At 53.1% G+C, this 19,275-nt stretch overlaps 1 protein-coding gene across 1 annotated transcript in view; it reads right to left on the bottom strand.

Annotated features, from left to right (window-relative positions):
* Positions 1 to 252: 252 nt before the first annotated feature.
* The window catches only part of INPP5D (inositol polyphosphate-5-phosphatase D), a 124,085-nt gene continuing 105,062 nt past the window's right edge, over positions 253 to 19,275 (bottom strand). The window contains exons 20-27 of the mRNA XM_043578200.1: positions 17,326 to 17,439; positions 15,945 to 16,027; positions 14,393 to 14,480; positions 11,628 to 11,777; positions 9,517 to 9,616; positions 7,058 to 7,324; positions 2,247 to 2,853; positions 253 to 1,392 (exon numbers count right to left, since the gene is read on the bottom strand). Of these exons, the coding sequence (XP_043434135.1) occupies positions 1,390 to 1,392; positions 2,247 to 2,853; positions 7,058 to 7,324; positions 9,517 to 9,616; positions 11,628 to 11,777; positions 14,393 to 14,480; positions 15,945 to 16,027; positions 17,326 to 17,439 (1,412 nt within the window). The 3' untranslated portion in view covers positions 253 to 1,389. The remainder of the gene's footprint in view (positions 1,393 to 2,246; positions 2,854 to 7,057; positions 7,325 to 9,516; positions 9,617 to 11,627; positions 11,778 to 14,392; positions 14,481 to 15,944; positions 16,028 to 17,325; positions 17,440 to 19,275) is intronic.

The following is a 19,275-nucleotide window of genomic DNA, read 5'->3' as shown; positions in this document are numbered from 1 at the left end:
GGGGGGGACGACACTGGTGGAAGCTGGCCGGCTGCCTGGGGCCTGGAATCCACAAAGCCGTGTAACATCTACTGGTCTCTGCCCAACGTCAACCCGGTGCTACAAAGTCCCCTCTAGTCAGGGTAATGAGTGCCCCTCACCACCACGAACCCCAACCTCCTCTCCTCCCGTGCCGGCCGCTCTGCAGCCCCAGCAGCCTAGGAGCATGTCTGTGGCTGAATGTCAGGAAAAAATGCCACACAGATGGGATCTGAGTGAGAAAGGCACAATTTATTGGTCACACAGACTGACACACACGGGGACGTGGGGTGCGTACCCATTCTCCTGTACTCACGCTTCTGGATTCGGTTTCCTACACTAATTCTGTATGTCAAAAAAGCAACACAAGAAAAGACGCCACCAGCCTACCCTCCCAGTAACCAAGGAAGCAGAGCCAAAAGCCACGGAGTTCGGGAGGAGATGGCTACGCTGTCCTGAGAGCTGGAACGGAGAGGATCCCCCTCGCTTGGCAGCCAGGCAGGAGAGCTCGGCTTTGGGAACGACGGCAGAGACTTTTCTCTTAGCACGATAAGTGCTGGGGGGATTGGCTCAGCCCACCGCCTGGTGATAGCTGCCCACCTCGAGGAGGGCCTGGGTGTCTCCAGCACAGGTGGGAGCCGGATGTCTCCGCTGTAGAGTAGGAGCTGATTTTCCTTCCCTTTCCGACTGAAGAACTGAGATCCCTTCCCTCGGCGCCAGCTCCGCTGGACCCCCCAGGGCTTTAGCGAAAGCAGTGGGCATCACTGAAGCTAGACAAGGCCAGGTTTGTTGTACCCTAAATTAACCACTCACTCTTCAGCTCCCTAAAGGCCAAGCCCTGTCTCGCTCCAGGAAGGCACTGGCCTTAATTTTTAATGCTTTGTCCAAACCACTCAGAACACACTGTTTTGAACTGGGGGTCTGGGATGTGGTTTCGGTTGGCTGAAGAAGACACAACTTATGTTTGTAAAGCACTTAGCACAGTACCTAGCATGTGGTGAGTGCTCCAGACATGTAGCCATTATTATTATTAATATTAATATTATTATTATTATCTTATATCTCCACCTGCAAATCAGCGCTTTAGTTCCTTTCTTCAAAATGATGACCGGAACAAGGCTCATGGGTCCCAAGTACCAAGATCAAGCTGGGGGCCCAAGTACACTTTCCCTTCCAACCTTAGCATTTGGTGCCAAGTTTCACAGCCAGAGCACTCTGTGACCACACAGAAGCTAGGCCCTCTCCTGAAAAATGGGAAGCCTTGCACAGGAAGCTAGGTAGGAGGAGTCAACAGGGGGTCCTGAGAGAGGGTCCAAGTGGCTTCACGCTGTTCCTCTGGGCTCCTGTCTCGCTGGCAGTTCACCGGGGGCTTTACTGTGGGACAAGAACAGAAGACTCTCAGTGCCAAAATCTCCACCAGGCCAGATCTAACTGAAGGTGCCCACGTCCTTACACAAGGTGGGCTAGATCAGGCTTCCTTTAACATGGCGCTAGAAAGAGCCAACACACTGTTTTACGGAATTGGTTTCTAATATATATGCACATGTTATATGCATATGTGATCATTATAGTATACGGAAGAAATAATATGTAATGTATAATATATAGTTAATATGTAAATTATAACATAGCAATAACATATAATAAAATGCAACCCTCCCTATAAACCTATGAGGCAGATTCCATTAATAGCCCCCTTTTACAGATGAGTAAACTGAGGCTCAGGGCACAGAGCCAGAAAGTGGGAGAGCTGGGATCCAAACCCAAGACAGTCTGGCTCCTGAGGTAGTTCTTAACCACTATTAGTTTTGCTAAAAAATCTACTTTATAGGAAGGAAGGGGACAGCACATCTGAAGTCTCCAAAATACTGGGAAACATTTAAGTACTAACACTAATGATGGCGACTGTGAAATGTAAACGATCCGGGGTCTTTGTGTCTGTGGAGCCTGAGTTCCTGAAGGCCAGACACAGGAGGGCTCAGAGAGTTTGTCCCCAGCGCCTTATTTAGCCCTTTTAGTGTTGGAGCAGGGACTGGAGGTCTGGGTTCAAATTCTGAGATTTGAACAGGGGCCTGCTGTCTTACCACAGGCATGCACAGGCACCCCTGGGCACGCCCGCAGGCACAGAGGGGCCGGGGACACACCCACACCCCCACTCCCTCCCTGGGCACGCCCCCAGGCACGGCGGCGGTCTCGCGCGCCTGCGTACACGCACCCTCACCGCGCACCTGCATGGCCGCCCGGCCGAGCGGCGCGTCCTCGGGCCGGTGCTTGCCGTGGTGGGGCAGCTCGGCGTTCTCGCGGTAGTCGCGGCCCTTGGAGTGCTGCAGGTGCAGGACGGCGGGGCTCTTGACCGGGAGGGGCGGCCGCTGCGCCGGCGCGGGTGGGGTCTGCTGGCTCAGTTCGGACCTGGAAGGCTTGATGGGCCTCTTGGCCGGCACCGGGGCTTGGGAGCCGGCGGGGGCCTTGGCCTTGCCCTGGCTCTTGTCCCCGCCCGCGGGCCGGCTCTCCGCGGAGGACGAGCAGGTGAAGGAGCGGAGCCGGGGCGTGGGGCTGAGGAAGGGCGCGGGCGCGGGCGCCGGCTTGCCTGTCCCCTTGGTGCCCTCCGCCTCCTGGGCTTTGGGGAGCAGGATGCTGGGCGACAAGATTCCCGGGTCCGGGCAGGGCGGCGGCTCCTTCCTCAGCATTTTGGGCGATTCCTGCTCTTTCCTGGGAAGCAGCTTAGGGAAAGAACTCACAGACCCATAAAGCGGGTTCTCAAACATCTCAGGCTTGGTCAGCTGCGGGTCCTCCTGAGGGGAAGGTTCTGCTGAGTTCTTGCCCATGTCGCAGGGCCTGAAGGGTGGCAGAGGGGAGACACAGAGAAGCACGTGTGAACAATGGCTGCTTAATTCCGACGGGGTTTTCTTTTGCGGGGATCAAAGCGTTTGGAACCAGATGGAGGTGATGGTTGCCCAACTTTGTGATTGTTCTGAATGCCCGCGAAATGTTCACTTTAGTGTATGTGCTGCCGATGCGTCTCTCTCTCAAAAATAAAACATACAAAACAAATAAACAATAAAATGGTTAATCTGAGGGCAAGGAATGGGCTAAATGGGCGGTGGGTATTGAGGAGGGCACAGTCTTGAGCACTGGGTATTATATGTAAGTGATGAGTCACTGAATTCCAGTCCTGCAGCCAGTATTACACGAAATGTTAGCTAGACCTTAAATAAAATTGAAAAAAAGAAAGAAAAAGAAGCATCCAGCAATGATTTTCCTGGAGTTTCATATAAAAGATTTCCTTCCATTTTGACTGCGATGAGAAAAAAATATTTCTTTTTTTAACGTTAAAATAAATTTTTTTAAATGTCTGTTTTTGAGAGAGACAGAGTGCAAGTGGGGGAAGGGCAGAGAGAGAGGGAAACACAGAACCTGAAGCAGGCTCCAGGTTCCGAGCCGTCCAGCACAGAATGCAAAGTGGGGCCCAAACTCACGAGCCTGGGCGCCACCAAAACTGAGTATTTCTATTCTTTAAAAAAAAAAAAGTTAATTTTGTTATGGGCATTTCACTTCAATTAAACAAATCTAAAAATGAGAGGAGACGGTGCCGTGTTGCTCATCTGTTGATGATCTCACAGGTAAGCTCACCTCTTGCCTTAGACCTTTTCATTGCTCACACTGGAGCACTAGGGAGCAAGGTGGGGGCTTCGCTGAAGGTTTCATAGGAGAAAGAGAAGGAATTCACTTCTATGGCACCATCAATGCCAAAGGCACCTCTTCAGTCCTTGTCAGAGAAGCCTGCCCTCCACACCCCCGCGCCTCCCAGCAGCTAACGGACCTCCTTTCCTGGACTCCCCTCCTAAGAACCCCACAGCCTCTATGTTGTCTCTAGCAAATTCTGTTCAGACCCTCAGAACAGAAGCCTGCGGGGGACCGCACCCCCTCAGCGACCTATCTGTGCTGCTCCAGGGCCCCAGCTCAAGGAGTTCCGTTTAACAGACAGCAGGGGCCCCCAATGTGTGGGATGCTGCCTCAGGCACAGGAGGGGGCCACAAACCAGACAAAAATCTGTGCTCAGGGGACCGATGCTCCCGATGAGCATAGCATTCTTCCCAACCACACAGCCCTCTCTCCCTGGAGAGGTCCTGGTTAGTGTGGTTTCCTTCACTCAAAGAGGGAAAGAAAAATGGGGTGGCCGTGCCAAAACTCAGAGGGAACCGGGAGAGACGTGGGCCAGCGCCGGGCAAGCGGACAGGCCTGTGTGACTCTGGGCAGCGCAGACACTCCGGGTTCCAACTGCAAGGAGGGAAGAGCTGCCTGTGTTGATGTGTTTCCTGAATTGTTGCTGCTTTGACTCGAGGTGATTTCCTGCTGAGCGAATTATAATCCGGAATGGGAACACGTTTTATTTTCTGGCCAACAGCACAGTCTCCCTCCCGGGGGTAGGGGTGGGGGGGGAGTGTTCTGGGTTCTGCTTTCTGCAAAAAGGGGAAGCTGTCGTGAACAAGCAGGTCCCTAGGAAACCAATGAAGTGTTGAGGCCGCGACGCCTCTTACTGATGGAATGTGCACTGAAACACTGTTCCAAAGTCGTGGAAAGGCCAAGGCTAATAGGCTCTTCAGGGAATAGGCGTGGGGCTCCAGGGACAGAGGCAAGATGTCACCCTCACATGGGTCCTCATGAGACGAGAGGCCACGGGTGTGGGGGAGGCGAGCCTCGGGGACATGCCAAAGGGGGCTTGACTGTTGACTTGGGGTTTTTGCTCATTACTCTTTGGAAAGACCTAGAAGCAGTTGCACAATCAGAATTGTTGGGGCCTTGAACAAAGACTTTGAAAGCTGCCCCTCCACGTCAGGCCACCCTCTGTACCCCTGCTGGATCCTCAAAGATCTTGGCTATTGGTGCAGGGAGGAAGGTGCAGGAAGGTACAAGCAGCATCGACCAGACGTTTCTGATAGAGTCGAGAAGCAGGAAAGAAAAATGCATGGCCTGATTCCTGGCAGCTGAAATGACAGACAGGAGGATCAGGGGCAGGGCCGGGAAGAGGCCACTGGGAGTGAGTGTTTTGGTGATTCCAAAGTTCCTTCCCTGGGAAAAGAGCAGGAGGCAAGTTAAGACTTCCACCTGAGGGGGCTCTTGTCACTCCGAGAGAGGGGTCTGGTGGGGGCAGGGCGACTGGGGAAAACCACAAGAAATTCAAAAAGTCTTATATCCCTGACCGCAGGTTACAAGAAACCAAGTTCCAGAGGAGGCCATGCCTGTGGAATGAGTGAACCAATATCCAGGGGGCAAAATAACCCCACTTGTCAGATTCCAGAATCTTCCTTTCTAAAGCGAAGCACTGAGCAGGGTCTGAGACGGGCCCCCCTTCCTCACCACACGACTTCAGCCCAGAGCTATGTCCCAGCTTGCCCAGGATTCGAGAGTTCCCTGAGACGTGGGTTCCCAGTGCTGAAATGGGGACAGTCTTGAGCAAACGGAAACAGCTGTTCACTCCACCTGGGTGTGGGGTGGAGGTGGCAGGGAACAGAGGGTGCCGGGGACACCCCCCCTCCAGCCTTTCACTCAGGCTGAGCCGGGGGTCTGAGTAGTGGAGAGGGTTGCCGCCAGGCATGGGAGCTGCTGGCTTCTTGCCTAGAATCACCTCGGTTGTGCGAAGTGAGCTTAGAACCCCACCCTGGGGACCCCTTCCCTACAGATGTGCCCGTTCTGAAGCTGTCACCCGTGGAACCAAAGAGAATACATCCCCACCCAGTTCCAGGCTGTGTGCTGTGTTCAAGTTGTTAAGTACAAAGATACACTGACTTTGGCAACTTAAAATCATTACACTTAAAGAATCAGGGCTGCCACAGAGGGACCTCAGCACCCGTCAAACGGTAGCTTTTGTTTTCATTTCCCAGGGAGAAACCTCTTCCAAGGCTCTTACAGGATGACCACAGTCCAAAAATATTATCAACAAACCCTGAAGACTAGGGCCACAGAGAGACAGGGTGAGGGTCAGGGGCCTCGCGACTGCTCCTGTCCTATCACATCCTCCTCCCCTCCGTGCATCTGTCCAATTTGTTTTTAGCAAAAATGCTTGAGAAGCAAACCTGTAAAGTACCCCTCAATCCAAAGGAAGCTCCTGCCAGGCCAGGTGTGCTAAGCAAGAACGATGATGTGTGACGACGGTCCCTTCCCTGGCTCCTCATAAATGATGGAAGACACCATTGAGGAACAGAGGACCTCAGAGGGGAAGAGAGGTCCAGAAGCAGCCCCCTGAAGTCATTACCAAGGAAAGACGGTGCTCATGATATTTTGTACCTCTCCAATCATGGTTAATCGGGATCTGCACTTTTAATTTCCCGGTCATCCTGTGCTTACTGGAAAACTCGTAGGGCTCCCTCTCCGGCATTTCCATGAGGTGCTAAAGGATGGCTTCACGTGTTACGTGGCACAAGTGAGAAGTGGATGGAGATTTGGCTGCCTGGCCTGAGCTCCTCCTGGCTCTGTCCTCCTGGCCCAGTTCGAGATGCAAGCCAGCTTTCTCTGGGCTCCTGGCCTTTCCCAAAGTTTTTTGGCCAAACTCCTTCTGCAGGCCGGCTGCCCTCCCACCCTTCAAAATCCATGCCCCCACCCCCCACCCCATAGCTACTGCTTTTTCTTACTGGCCTCAAAAGGAGAGATGGAAACGTTGTGGATGGGAACAGGACCCTTGTGGCTGAAAAAGCAGGGGAACTCAGAAATCCCCACCTGTTCCCTGAGAGGTTGCATGAAGGCTCGCTGGTGATAGAAACATATTTTCCAATGAATGTAGTTTTTACGGGAAGTTGTTTTTTGGGGCACTATCTTAAAAAATGTTCTATTTTTTTAAGTCTTTCCAATTTATACCAATAGGGTAGGACACGGCGATTTCATAGGCATTTATTGAGTGCCTACTGTGTTCTAGGCCCTGAGGATGAGTCGATGATCAAAGTGGACACGCAACCCTAGCTTCATGCAGCTTCTATTCTAGGGTCAGGTTTCCCGGTGATGAAAAGCCAGGGAAGGGAGAGGACTTGATGAAGAGGACGCTCACCTTGACTCCTGTGTCCTGGGGCAGGGGCCCCGGGTTGTTGTGGAGGACGAAAACTTCTTCGGTGATATGGGTGCCTGGGACGGTGGTGTTGGGGGGCTCTCTCCCCTTCCAGGCCCCAGGGATGAGTCCTTTAGTGGCTGGTCATAGCTCCAGGCTGTGGGCTGCTGGTCAGGGGACAAGGACTGCTTCATGTGTCCGAAGGGCACCACCCCCATGTAGTTGGGGTTGATGATTTCCGTGATGCTGGAGCCACTGCATGGAGGGACCCTGGAGGGGAAAAACGCCCAAAGTCACACCCCAGGGCTCCCTTCCCTTCTCCAGGTCAGCACCCTGTGAGGCCAGCATCCTCTGATGTCCCTCGGGGACCCCAGGTCCTCCGCGGTTCCTTCATTCTTTGGACAGTGGATTTATTCATTCATTCATTCATTCATTCATTCATTCATTCATTCATTCCTACAGCAAAATAGTTATGGAGTGCTTAGTAAGTACCAGGCCCTGGGCCAGAAGGTAATATGGGTGTGAACAGAGCAGCCAGTCTCTGTTCTCATAAAATCCACGTCTGACAGGCAAGAAAACAAAAACACAGTGACTAAGAAACACGGTGTTCACGTAGTGCTGAAGTCTGAGGGAAACAAAGGAGGCAGAGACAGACTAGCTGGAGGGCTGGGATGAACTGGGCACAGGGCGAGCAGAGAAGACCTGTCTGAGGAGGCAGGTAAGGAAGGGAGGGAGATGGGGTGGGAGGCCCTGGTAGGAGGGGCTTCATAGTCCTGAAGGGCTGTGAGCAAGTGGGGAGAATGGATAAGAGGCTGGCGAGGTCAGGCTGCGTGGGTGGGGGGTGGCAGGGCTGGGGAGGGGGTGGTAAATGAACGGCTGGCTCCATCTGGAATGTGTCGGCTTGCACCACTGCGTGAGACATCAGAATGGGGACAGCCATGCAGGCATTTGGAACGATGGGCGGGAGGTCACAGAAGTCAAGGCCGGAACCTCGGATGTCAGGGGGAGTCAGCTTAACACTGTGGAGGGCTGAACACTGAAGTGGCTGAGGTGACCCCGGGAGACACACACACCGTGCTGCCTCTCGGCGACAAGAGTGTCGTCCTTCCTTGTGAGAGAGTGCTCTTAGGAGAACCAACTAGTAGAGAGCTGAGTATACGGGTTCCGAGCAAGGCTCCCCAGCTCTCATCTGCTCAACCAGCCTCAGTCTATCTCTTCCCCATCCGTCAATGCCTATTTAAGAAGCATTAGTTCGGGGCGCCTGAGTGGCTCAGTTAAGCCTCCGACTTTGGCTCAGGTCATGATCTCATGGTTCCCGAGTTCGAGTCCCACGTCGGGATCTGTGCTGACGGCTTGGAGCCTGGAGCCTGTTTCAGATTCTGTGTCTCCCTGTCTCTGTGCCCCTCCCCCACGCAGGCTGTCTCTCTCTCTCTCTCCCTCAAGAATAAATAAACATTAAAAATTAAAAAAAAGAAGAAGAAGGAGAAGCGTTAGTTCTAATACTAGCCAAATGGAAAAAGAATTTGTTGACCCTCACTGATCCTGATTCTGGAACCAAACAGACATCTGAGAGTTAGGATACATTCATTGATGGGATAACATTGGAAGAAAAAGATCGAAAGGGAACATTATATGGCTCTGAGGGCCAGAAGGTGCAAGTGGGCGAGGGACTGGCTGGGAGAGGGGAGACCTGGTGCATGGGTGGGGCAGATGCGAGGACCAGGGCTGGAGGGACAGTGGCCTGGGGGTCCGAAGGAGGGGACTAAGCTGGGCTCTGCAGCAGCGTCTGGGATTTCGCGTTGGCTAACCGGCATGGCTTCGCCCCCTCAGCAGGCAAGCGGGCACAGGGACCATGACGACGCCGTCTGGCTTGATGCTAGGACTCGGGACCCCAGCAGTGAGCTGAGGCGGCCCTGCCAGTGGGGACTCCTGTCCCCTGGTCACATAGACTTTAATGTCTGTGTGATTCCCAGTCCAGGCTCTACCAAGAGCAACCCGTGTGCACTTTCCTCAGTGATTGTTTTCCCCTTAGCAACAGGATGGGTTTGTTGACCACAGAGCCGCTGCTGTCACGGGTCCCCAGGAGACGCGGGAACCATTCCCCGCAGTCACCTCTGCAGTGGCTTCCCCTGGACTGGGCATCTTGCTGCTAGGCCGGGAGATCCCAAATCAGGGGCTCACCTACTTTGCCTTGATTTCTCTGGACTCTGACACACGCCAAGGGCTCGGCCAATGTCAGTGAAGTCCACTGCTCTCTGACACGGAAGCGTCTCCCAGGCCGCACACAGACAGGCACACCCACCTGCCCGGGGCTGGCAGCCGGACAGCGCCTCTCCCTGGCCAGAGCTCTCATTCCCTCCCGGTCCCTGGTTTCTCTGTGCTCCACTCACCCTCCCCGGGGTCCTGGGTCTGCATAATCACGTTAGTTGGTGGGGAAGCCCTGGCAACCCCCCCTGTTCTACCTGTTGGCGGCAGGTTCCCACTGCTTCATGGGGTCATGGCTGGTGAGGCTCTTCAGGGACTTGGGCCCGCTGGACTCATCTCGCTCAGTCTTCACAAAGTCTGCAGGGTGAGATACAGCAAACAGCACGTGAGGGCCAGAGCGCCCAGCATGGGCCAGGATGGTATAGAAGTTTCCATTGGCAGCCGACACGGGACAGTCAACCGTGGCTGTCTGGGAGGTGGGCCAAGCAAGATTCTGAGGCCTCACATGAGTTCAGTGATCGAAGAAGGATGCGTGGCCCCGCTCCACGGGGAGAAGAGTCCACACCCAGAGTTGTCTTGTCATGTGACATGTCCAACTTATTGGTCTCACAAGGGGCAGGGAAACATTTCTTGGCAGATCCGAATGAAACAAACATTAACAAGGTGGCTCCGTAAGAGCATCCGAGACCAAAGCCAAGCTCGTGTAAAGGGGAACTGGGCCACCATCTTCCTTTCGGACTCTGGCTTGTGCTTGCACAGGAGACAAGTCCCTCTCCCCGCAGCCTGTGGTTCTGCTGGAGAAAGGAGCTCCCACGGGGCAGAAGAGGGAGCCCCATCCACAGGAGATAGTACCCCTGGGGGCCCAGAGCCCTCCCAGAAGCAGGGAGTGCTGACCGTCTACACACGGTGAGCCCTGCTCTCATTATCCATGTGAGACTCAGGCCCCCGTGGTGTTTATGAATTCCACCTTAGCACCCTGTGAACCTGTACTCTCACCCTGGGCTAGGCGCCTGCTAGATATATGACCTTCAGCCAAACACTGAACTTCTCTGCGCCTCAGTTTCCCCATCTACCACACAAGGACGAAACCGGGCTGTCAGGGCTACTGCAAGGCATTAATGGGATGACATTCAGAAGACCATCGTTTCCCACATTATCCAGCATCAAGTTCAAGTCCAACTCATTTTAGGCATTGTTGTTAGAGGGCTTTTGAATAGGAATTAAAGGCAAAAGGAAGGAAAAACCACCTGTTGTTGGTGTGGGAAGCAAGAAATGCTTGATTAACACATTTTGAGCAGCTCTGTATCCCTCAAATCATTTATTATTTCAAGCACAGAGGTTTTAATGTGATGGATACTACTGAGGACTCTACACGCTAGTTTCCAAGTTTAAAATTTTGGGGAAGGATTCCGAGAAAATTACAGATTTGAGTCTAGAAACGTCCTCGTGTTCCCGGCTATTAAGGTCTCTTGGCCGCGTTTCAATATTCCCCGGAGGAGCAGTGACAATTCTTATCTAGAGATGAGGCATCTACAATTCCCTAATGAGTCTCCTTTGGGGACAGACAGGAGAGGACTCCCCAAGGCTGGGACATCACGTGGGGTGAAGAAACACTGTCAATGAGCATTTGTTCCCAAGCATGGCTGCACAGTGTCCTTTCTGAGAGCCACGAGAAACATGTCCTCCTGACGGCCAGCAGAAAGAAGCAGGTGTTTTGCAGGACACAAAGAGTTGAGGTCAAGCCGGAAGAGGTGCTGGGGGACCTTGCCAAGGAACAGAGGAGAAGACGCCGCTGTTTGGGGCGGTGGGTGGGGCCTAGGTGGGGAAAAGCCAAGGAAAAGTGCAAAGTACGAGGATGGGGCCGTTTTTTAGAGCACAGGGTGTGTGACGGCAATCTGGAAGGCCCAGAAGCCCTGGCCGGCACCATGAGGGCAGGGCGTAGCTACGTAGGTATGTATGTGTGAGCTGCAGCCTGGAAAGAACTATTCAGAATCAGGCAGGTTTATTGTATAATCGTGGTCTTTCTGGTGGAGGTGCTAACTGGGAGTGACAAGGCCTAAAAGACTAACAGGAGACAAGAGCAGCAGAGCATCTGGAAAATTCACGAGCTTCCCATCCTTACAGATGGAAGGTGACTGGGGTCAGGGAACGAAGACGTGCGGCCGTGGGATGTTGCGGTTCTGTAGGGACATTCTTGAGTCCGTTAAGAATCGGGCCAGATGGTCTCTGACATCCCTTGTGATGCTGGATTTCTGTTCTGAGGCCACAGCAGAGAGAACACGCAATGGCTGAGGGGAGAGAAATGTCTTTCCTGTCCCTAAGCCAGCAGCACTGAAGAGTGAGCAGGGGAGGGCTCGTGCCCACTCACCATAGAGCTTTTCCCTTGTCTTGCCCTGGGACGTCTGCAGCTTAATCTCCCCCCGGAAGTGGCCTGTCATCTCTCCGTGGTGGGTGAGAGGCGTGTAGATGGGGAGCAGAGTTTCCGTGGCCTCTAACCGTAAAGCGATGCAGCCTTCGCCTGGGCGGGTGGGGAGAACAACAGTCATGTCAAGAGGCATTTCACGGGAGAAACACCATGCATTCAGCCTGGAGATTAACTCCACCGTCCAAAGATGATCCTTCGAAACAATGTCCAAGGTGGGGATTATCGAATAAAGCTTTTAGAACAACGCCTCAGCAATTTGGGAAAAACATTTCAAACCTTACAGTGGAATGAACTCCACGTGGATTAGTTGACGTAAAAAAAAAAAAAAAAAAAGAATTAAATCCTAGAAAATCCAGCAGACAAGCAGACTTAACCACTAATCTGATTGCGGGAGCGAATGATAACTTCCTAGGGCTTGAGGCAATGTAAGAAATGGCAAAACAGACCGACAGGTAAGAAGATATAAAAGCTTAAAACTTCTGCACAGAGACAGAAAGGAAAATGTGAAAGAGACCGATGGCTTCGTGAACCCCACAAGGAACTCCTCAAAATCAAATCCCAGCAGATAACTAGGCATATAACCCAAACAGGTATTTCACACAAAAAGAATTGTAACTGGTTAATTTCAATGAATGGAAACTAGTTCAGTCTTCCCTGTCATCAAAAATGCAAATTAAGGGGCGCCTGGGTGGCGCAGTCGGTTAAGCGTCCGACTTCAGCCAGGTCACGATCTCGCGGTCCGGGAGTTCGAGCCCCGCGTCGGGCTCTGGGCTGATGGCTCAGAGCCTGGAGCCTGTTTCAGATTCTGCATCTCCCTCTCTCTCTGCCCCTCCCCCGTTCATGCTCTGTCTCTCTCTGTCCCCAAAATAAATAAAAAACGTTGAAAAAAAATTTTTTTTTTAAAAAATGCAAATTAAGACAGCACTAAGGGACTCTCTTACAGACAGGAAATTAGTACAAGATGGAAGGGAGCAAAAGAATCCCCAGAACCAGCAAGGATCTGGGGAAACCCGTACCCTTGGACATGGCGAGGTCAACATGGCAAGACTTTTTTTTACAGCAGTTTGATAACGAGTGTCAGGAATCACCAATGTATTTGTGCCCTTTGACCTGGCACACGTGGGAACTTATCCTAAAGAGAGGATTCGAAAGAATAAAAATGTAGCTGAAGGAGGATCAAAAATGCTCACAAAGACATCCATCTCAGCATTATTCAGAACACGGACGGGAATGATCAACAGCAAACCCATGGGGTATCATTAAGCCACTAAATGCAGCCGTCGTGAAGGCCGTACAGGAGGATGATCACGAAAACGTGTATCGTCTGACACGTCTATCACTGGGGGGGAAAGAAAATTAAAAATGGCACCTCTGCGGTGGTTGTAAATATAGAAATCTACGTATGCCTGTGTATGAGGACAGAAGTATGAGACCAAAATAAACATGGTTCCCGTTGTGGGGAATGAGACTGTGGGCTGGCTTTCTTTTCCCGTTATTATTACGATATGCTGTTTGTGTGGATACCAAGAGGCAGAAACAAAGGAAGAAGACAGTATTTGAACACGAAAACGGAACCATCCTTCCTGTGCTCCTGTGTGCTACCACCAAAGTTCAAACATTCGGACTCCACATGGATCCGTCCTCTTTGCTCCGACATGATGGACAGGGGTTCCCCCATCCAGGGCCGGTACAATCCTCAGGCTCTGGCCACCCCTGCCTGGCTCGGGGACCCTCTGTCTAGTGCTGTGCTAGGAGGGGGTGAAGGGCAGGGTTCTGGAGCTGGGTTGCCGGGGTTCAAGTCCAAGGTCACACGGTAGCCTGTCAAAGTCACTCCGTGGCCAAGGACAAGTAACCTTGGACAGGTCACTTCATTTCCTCACCTCTGCAGCTAAGGTAGCCATTGTACCTACATTCCAGGGCTTTTGGCGAGCCTGGACAGTAGGCCACCAACACATAGACATCCTTGTGTCTTCGGCCTCTTTGTTTCCTGACTTCCCCCAATTAGCATTTGAACACCTTCAAATTCCTTCCATTGAAAACTGAACACCCTCCTGGGACCAGGATTCATTTTTGTCTGCCTCTTGCAAGGAGCTGCTTGATCTGCTCCTGCCTCCAGCCTCGCTCTGGCCACCTGCCCCTCTTATCCCTGTGTTCTAACCACAATGAGTGTATGGAGTTCGAACCTGACATTGGGCTGGAGCCACGCACTGGCTGAAGAAAATGTCATAGAAGATGACGTCGGTCTAGTTGGTGTCTGCCCAGTATGGGCACTGACCAACGCCAGACAGACATGGGCTCAAATTAGGGCTCAGCCAGTTTCTACCTGTGACTTAGGCAAATCCCTTAAGCTCTCTGAGCCTCAGTTTACTCACCTACTGATTGACAGAATAGTACGTGCTTTATAAGGTCCTGTCAGGATTAAATGATCCCTGCAAAGCACCTGCCACAGACTCTTGATGCAGGAAAGACTCCATAAACGAGAGGGGCTGTGGCTGCTGGCTATTTATTCCTCCCAGAAGCCCGACAAGGCAGGAAGGGTGAGTTACCAGTAACTGTCCCTCCGGCAGCCCTGGGAGGGGGAGAGGGGGGACAGGAGAGCAGGATGGGGAGCGGGAGCTGGGCTTTCTGGAACGGAGATGCCAGTGCCTCCCTTACATGAGAGGCCACCGGCTAACAGCAGGTGCAGCAACCTTTCCAGGGACCCTTACCATACGATTCGTCGCTGTCAGAGGACTTAATGCTAATCAGGATGTGCTGGTCCAGCAGGTACTCGGGGTCAGAGATAATGGGCTTCAGCTGCACAGAGAAGGGGACAGGGTTAGAGCTGACTCCCAGGGGACACGATCATCGTGGTGGGAGTGACCGTAGAGCACAGGGAGCTTCTGTCAGGGTGCCCTGGTGGGATTATAGAGGGTACAGAGAGGGTGCCGTCAGGTGACAGGGATGGGTGGAGGGTCAGGGGGCCCCTTAGGTGCTGTGGGGGCAGCGGGTGAAGCTGGAGAGTGAGGAGGGGGCTGGGAGCCAACTAGATAAAGAGGGTGGAATGCCAGGACCAGACAGGCATTCCAGAAAGTTCCATCAGGCTTCAGGATGCCTCAGCAAGGAGGCGGGTGGGATGGAGACCCTGAGGGAGGCGGCAGTGAGGTGGAGAGGAGGGACAGAGGCAGGAGGAAGAGCAGGTCTTGGTAGCAGGGAGGATGTAGGGCCAGGGTACCCTGGAGTCCCCTGAACCAGACGGGGGTACATGTGTTACATGGACGGGGACGCTGGCATCTTTCACAACTTGACCGGAGGAGGAGATGGGCCATTTGGTTGCCACATGGGGCAGCCGGGAGGGGAGGAACGGAAGGGTCGGGTGGGTGGCTGAGGCAGGATGTCACCTTGGAGACCTAAGCCACAGGGATTCAGGTAGTGAAAACAGCCCCATTATGAGGACTTTTGACAGCTATGGCCTTGTGGAGGACCCCGATCAGAAGTGCTCTGCCATTAGGAGACTCTGTGACGTGGCCCAAGAACGGGTTCCAATCAACAGCCCCCCAAAACTGCCCATGTCCCACCCAAGCCTTAGGAGAGGATGGGTCCTTCCGCCTGTTTAAGGCCATCTTGTAAAGCTCACCTTACGTGTCACCTCTGAGGGAACCTTCCAGGACAGCCCCTGGGACTCTTGCCGCATACAACAGATCTGCCTGGCCTGAACTCCCCTCTGCATACCCTTTCCTCATTATGTGACAGAAAACCCCACAAGGTCCTACTCCGCCGCGCACCCAGCGTGAACACCCAGACGTGGCCACCGTCAACTCAACGTCACAAAAGCTTTTCTGGGTCCCAGGTAGAACACCAATTTTTTTTTCTACAAGAAAGAGGAACGTGTTGCCAGTATGGTCGGTCTGTGTGTTTTCAATTCCACCCTCTGCTATCACGGGGCCATGGACACGTCAAGTGCTTTCTGAACCCAGTGTTCAGGTAGGAGCAATGAACTCCTCTCTGCCCCTTCACTTGATCCCCCAAGCTGGGCTGAGCAGGTGAAAGGCCACTGCAGGAGGATCAGGACCTCGGGGCCTGGGGCCTGTCATCGCAGCTGTGTGGCTGTGTGACTGTGAACCAGCCTCTCTGGGATCTGCCTCAGTTTCCTTCTTTGCAAAGTCACATGGTCAGACAATTCCATCACTGGATCTCTTCCGTGATCCATTAAGGAATGCTGGGGCCACAGGGGCTGGCGAATGCCAAGTTCTCCCCGGCCACATCCTGTTCTTGACTTACCTTTGGAAGGGTCTCGCCAAACTTCACCACCAACTCCCCCTCGCTTCCTTCTTCATTTTCTCCCTCCTGACTCTTGACAAAACCTGACACAGGACAAGAAGGCTGGTTTTCAACGAACAAACAAGAGCCAGACAGAGAAGACTCCTAGGGTCGCCCCACCCAGACCGAGGAAGATATTCTCCCTCTTTCATCTGTAGGGGCCACAGCACTGCTTAGGAGTCAGGTTTGTGGGGGATTCTGTTTTGATGCAGGGGATGGTCATTTGCCAACACGGTTGGATTATTTTTAGGAAAAACTCAGAGACTTCCCTCCTTTTCAGCTCCTTTTTTGCAACAAACCAGGCAACAAAGAAATCATCACATCACAGGCAAGGAGATTAGGAAACATGACAGCTTGTCCCACGCCACTCAAGATAGCAGCCTTTCGAAATGCTAATTTAAGCTTCCTAATATGCTGTTTCCATAGAAATGTATGCAAATGTCTCGATAGTTTATTAAAAACACCCGCACAAAAATCCTCATCATTTTTGGAGGTGCCTTGCCCCTGCTTGGTGACTCGGGACCTGGAAACTTCGCGGAGAAGGCAGGTCTGTCAGCAAGACTGAGCCCGGGCTGAGTGGGAGAAGGAAGGGAGGGGAGTGGGGCAACTCCTCTTCTGGATTTCTGGAAGCGGCCGTCATCCTGTCCCAAAATGCCTCCTTCGATGGAGTTGATTCTGCCCCCCTCCCCCCCCCCCCAGACCATCTCGGCGAGGGGAGCTAGAAACCACCCAGATCTTGCCACAAAACAGCTTTAGACAATATGCCTAGAAATGTCACCCGGAAATGGTGTTTGCTAAACACAGTTTGTGCTAACTGCTGTCGGCTGGGAGCAGGCCGTCCATCTCTCGCTTGCCTGTGGATGCTCCAGAACACCTGAGAAAGATGCCCGTCGTGTACCAAGGAGCAGAGGACTCCGGAAGGAAGGACAGGTGGCTACCAGCGGCCGGTCAGGCCCGGCACTGGCCTCCGCGAGCTCTGGACCTCCGCCCAGGACCCTCGGGTTGAGTCAGAGCCCCAGCTCGGGGAGGGGAGGGACCCTCGGGGGCTACACTCGAGGGGCAAGGAGAGGAGCCAGCGGCCCGGTCACCTCCAAGGGCTGACGACGGGTCAGTGTTTCAGTGACTGTCCCTGCCTCTGAGGCTGCAGAGGCAGGATCACAGGCCGCCGGGGGGTGCCCCCACAGTAACCACAGACTCCAACGCTCCCCCTGCAGACCCCCGTGAGGCCCATCTGTGAATCCTTCCCAGAGAGAAGAGGGGCGAGGCGCCACCAGTGAAAAGGCACCTAAGAGAAAGAGTCCTGCCCGCACGGCCAACAGGTAGCAGCTCGGCACCCACTTACTCTCTAAGCAGCTTGAGTGGAACTCCAGGTAGAACTTGGTCTGGGACTTGGTCTTCAGCGTGGCAAAGCACCTGAGAAACTCGATCTGCCCTTGGCTGTCGACGGTCCCGGGGCCTGGAACAGGTGACAAAGAGATGTGGCTCCACAATGTGCCCAGAGAAGGTGAGGGCCAGGTGAAGGAGAGGTCTTCCTGAATCCCACCACGTGAGCTGAGCAACCGCAACGGTGGGAACGCCCTCTCTGATGTGCGGAGAGCAGGGTGGGAAGAGCAAAGACTTCAAGGAGCCAAGAGCCCGACGCCCTTAGCCTCAGTGCCTCAGTCTCCCCGTTTGTTCTGGCAAAGAGAGCTTGTATAAAGGCTCTGGTCGATACCCAAATCTGTGTCGTTTCTAGGTCCGGGTAGCAAGGGCTCCCTGCTCTTTCTGCCTCTGGCTGACCTCCCTCCACTCCTTCTTTACCCTCACCCACAGTTGGCTCCTCATGGCATTCACGGAGGGGACTGTGTTTGCAAGTGTCCTCAGGCTGGCTTTGAACAAGGTCCATCCTTCCGTGTAAATTCTGAGCCACCCGAGAGCAAGGACAGACATCCCGGTCCTCCGTCCCACCCGTGCGCCCTTCCTTCCTTTCTATTCCTTTTCCCCCAGCTTTATTGAGGAATAACTGGCAAATGTGATTGTGCACATTCAAAGGGTGCAGCGCGATGCTTTGATACACATATACGCTGTGAAATGCTTACCAAGATCAAGACAATTCACACATCCGTCACCCACATAATTAACTGGTTTGTGTGTGTGTGTGTGTGGTGAGAATGCTTCAGATCTACTCCCAGCAAATCTCCAGTTTACAATACTGTATTATTGCCTGTAGTCATCATGCTATTAGCTCCCCAGAATTTACTCATCTTGTAACTGAAAGTCTGGACCTTTTGACCTCCGTCTCCCCATTTCCCGCTCCCTTCAGCCCCTGGCAACCACCCTCCTACTGTTTCTACGAAATTGGCGGTTTCTTCCAAGATCCCGCGTAGAGGTGATACCATACGCCTATGGTACTTTTTCTCTCTGGCTTATTTCACTCAGCTTTCTTTTATGTTCTTAAATCCCACAGCATCTAGACCAGGCTCTGCTCAGGAAGAGTCAACCTATGCTCAATCCAGGTCATGGGCCTTTGTGTCTTCTGTGTACTGGGTGCCAGTGGAGGGAAGGCAAGCCTGATACCGATGATGTGATGAGGGTCCTCACCGAGGGTGTGATGGCATCAGCCACCCCATCAAAGCTGCAGGAACTCAGAGAGATGGGAGATGGGTGAGAGGCCTGGGAGAGATGGAAGGTTCTGGAAAGACAGTGCTCAGAGCTAGCATGGAGACAGGGTGGTGGATTAAGGCTGTGTGGAGAGGGGAGGTCACGCTGCTAGAGTAGACGTTAGACCCAACAGCATGCAGAGGAGTGTCCCAGAAAGACAGTACTCCAGTCGTGCCCACATCTTTCATGGCACGAAGGACACACAGTAATACAGGCTTTTCCTACCTGCATTGAGCCCCCCACTCAACCCTCCTAAATTAGCCCGGACTGTCTGCTGACCACAGAAGAGGGGTGGGGGAGGGTTACAGAGGAGGTGACAACATGGCTCCCCAGTCACCCAGGCCCAGGCTGGATGCACCACAGAGAACACCAGACCCCTGCTGGGATGACGGTGGCCTGGTGAGCCGGGCTGAGCTGGATTACTTGAAAATTTACCTGCAGATCTAAGTATTATTTACTCTAGCATTTCCCAAACTCAGTCACCACATCCTATCCTTACAATGTTCACCATCTCTGCCCACCGTGCACCCACGTGAATGCTGACTTAATATTTTCTTTAAATAGACTCACTGCTTAAACTTAGGCAAACATGTTTAAGTAAGAAAGGACACCACGAGACTGAATGAAAAACCAGCGTGGCTTGCCTTTACAC

The sequence above is a fragment of the Prionailurus bengalensis genome, chromosome C1 (assembly GCF_016509475.1).
Source record: "Prionailurus bengalensis isolate Pbe53 chromosome C1, Fcat_Pben_1.1_paternal_pri, whole genome shotgun sequence".
Classification (NCBI taxonomy): Eukaryota; Metazoa; Chordata; class Mammalia; order Carnivora; family Felidae; genus Prionailurus; species Prionailurus bengalensis.
This window is presented reverse-complemented; position numbering and strand designations above follow the sequence as displayed.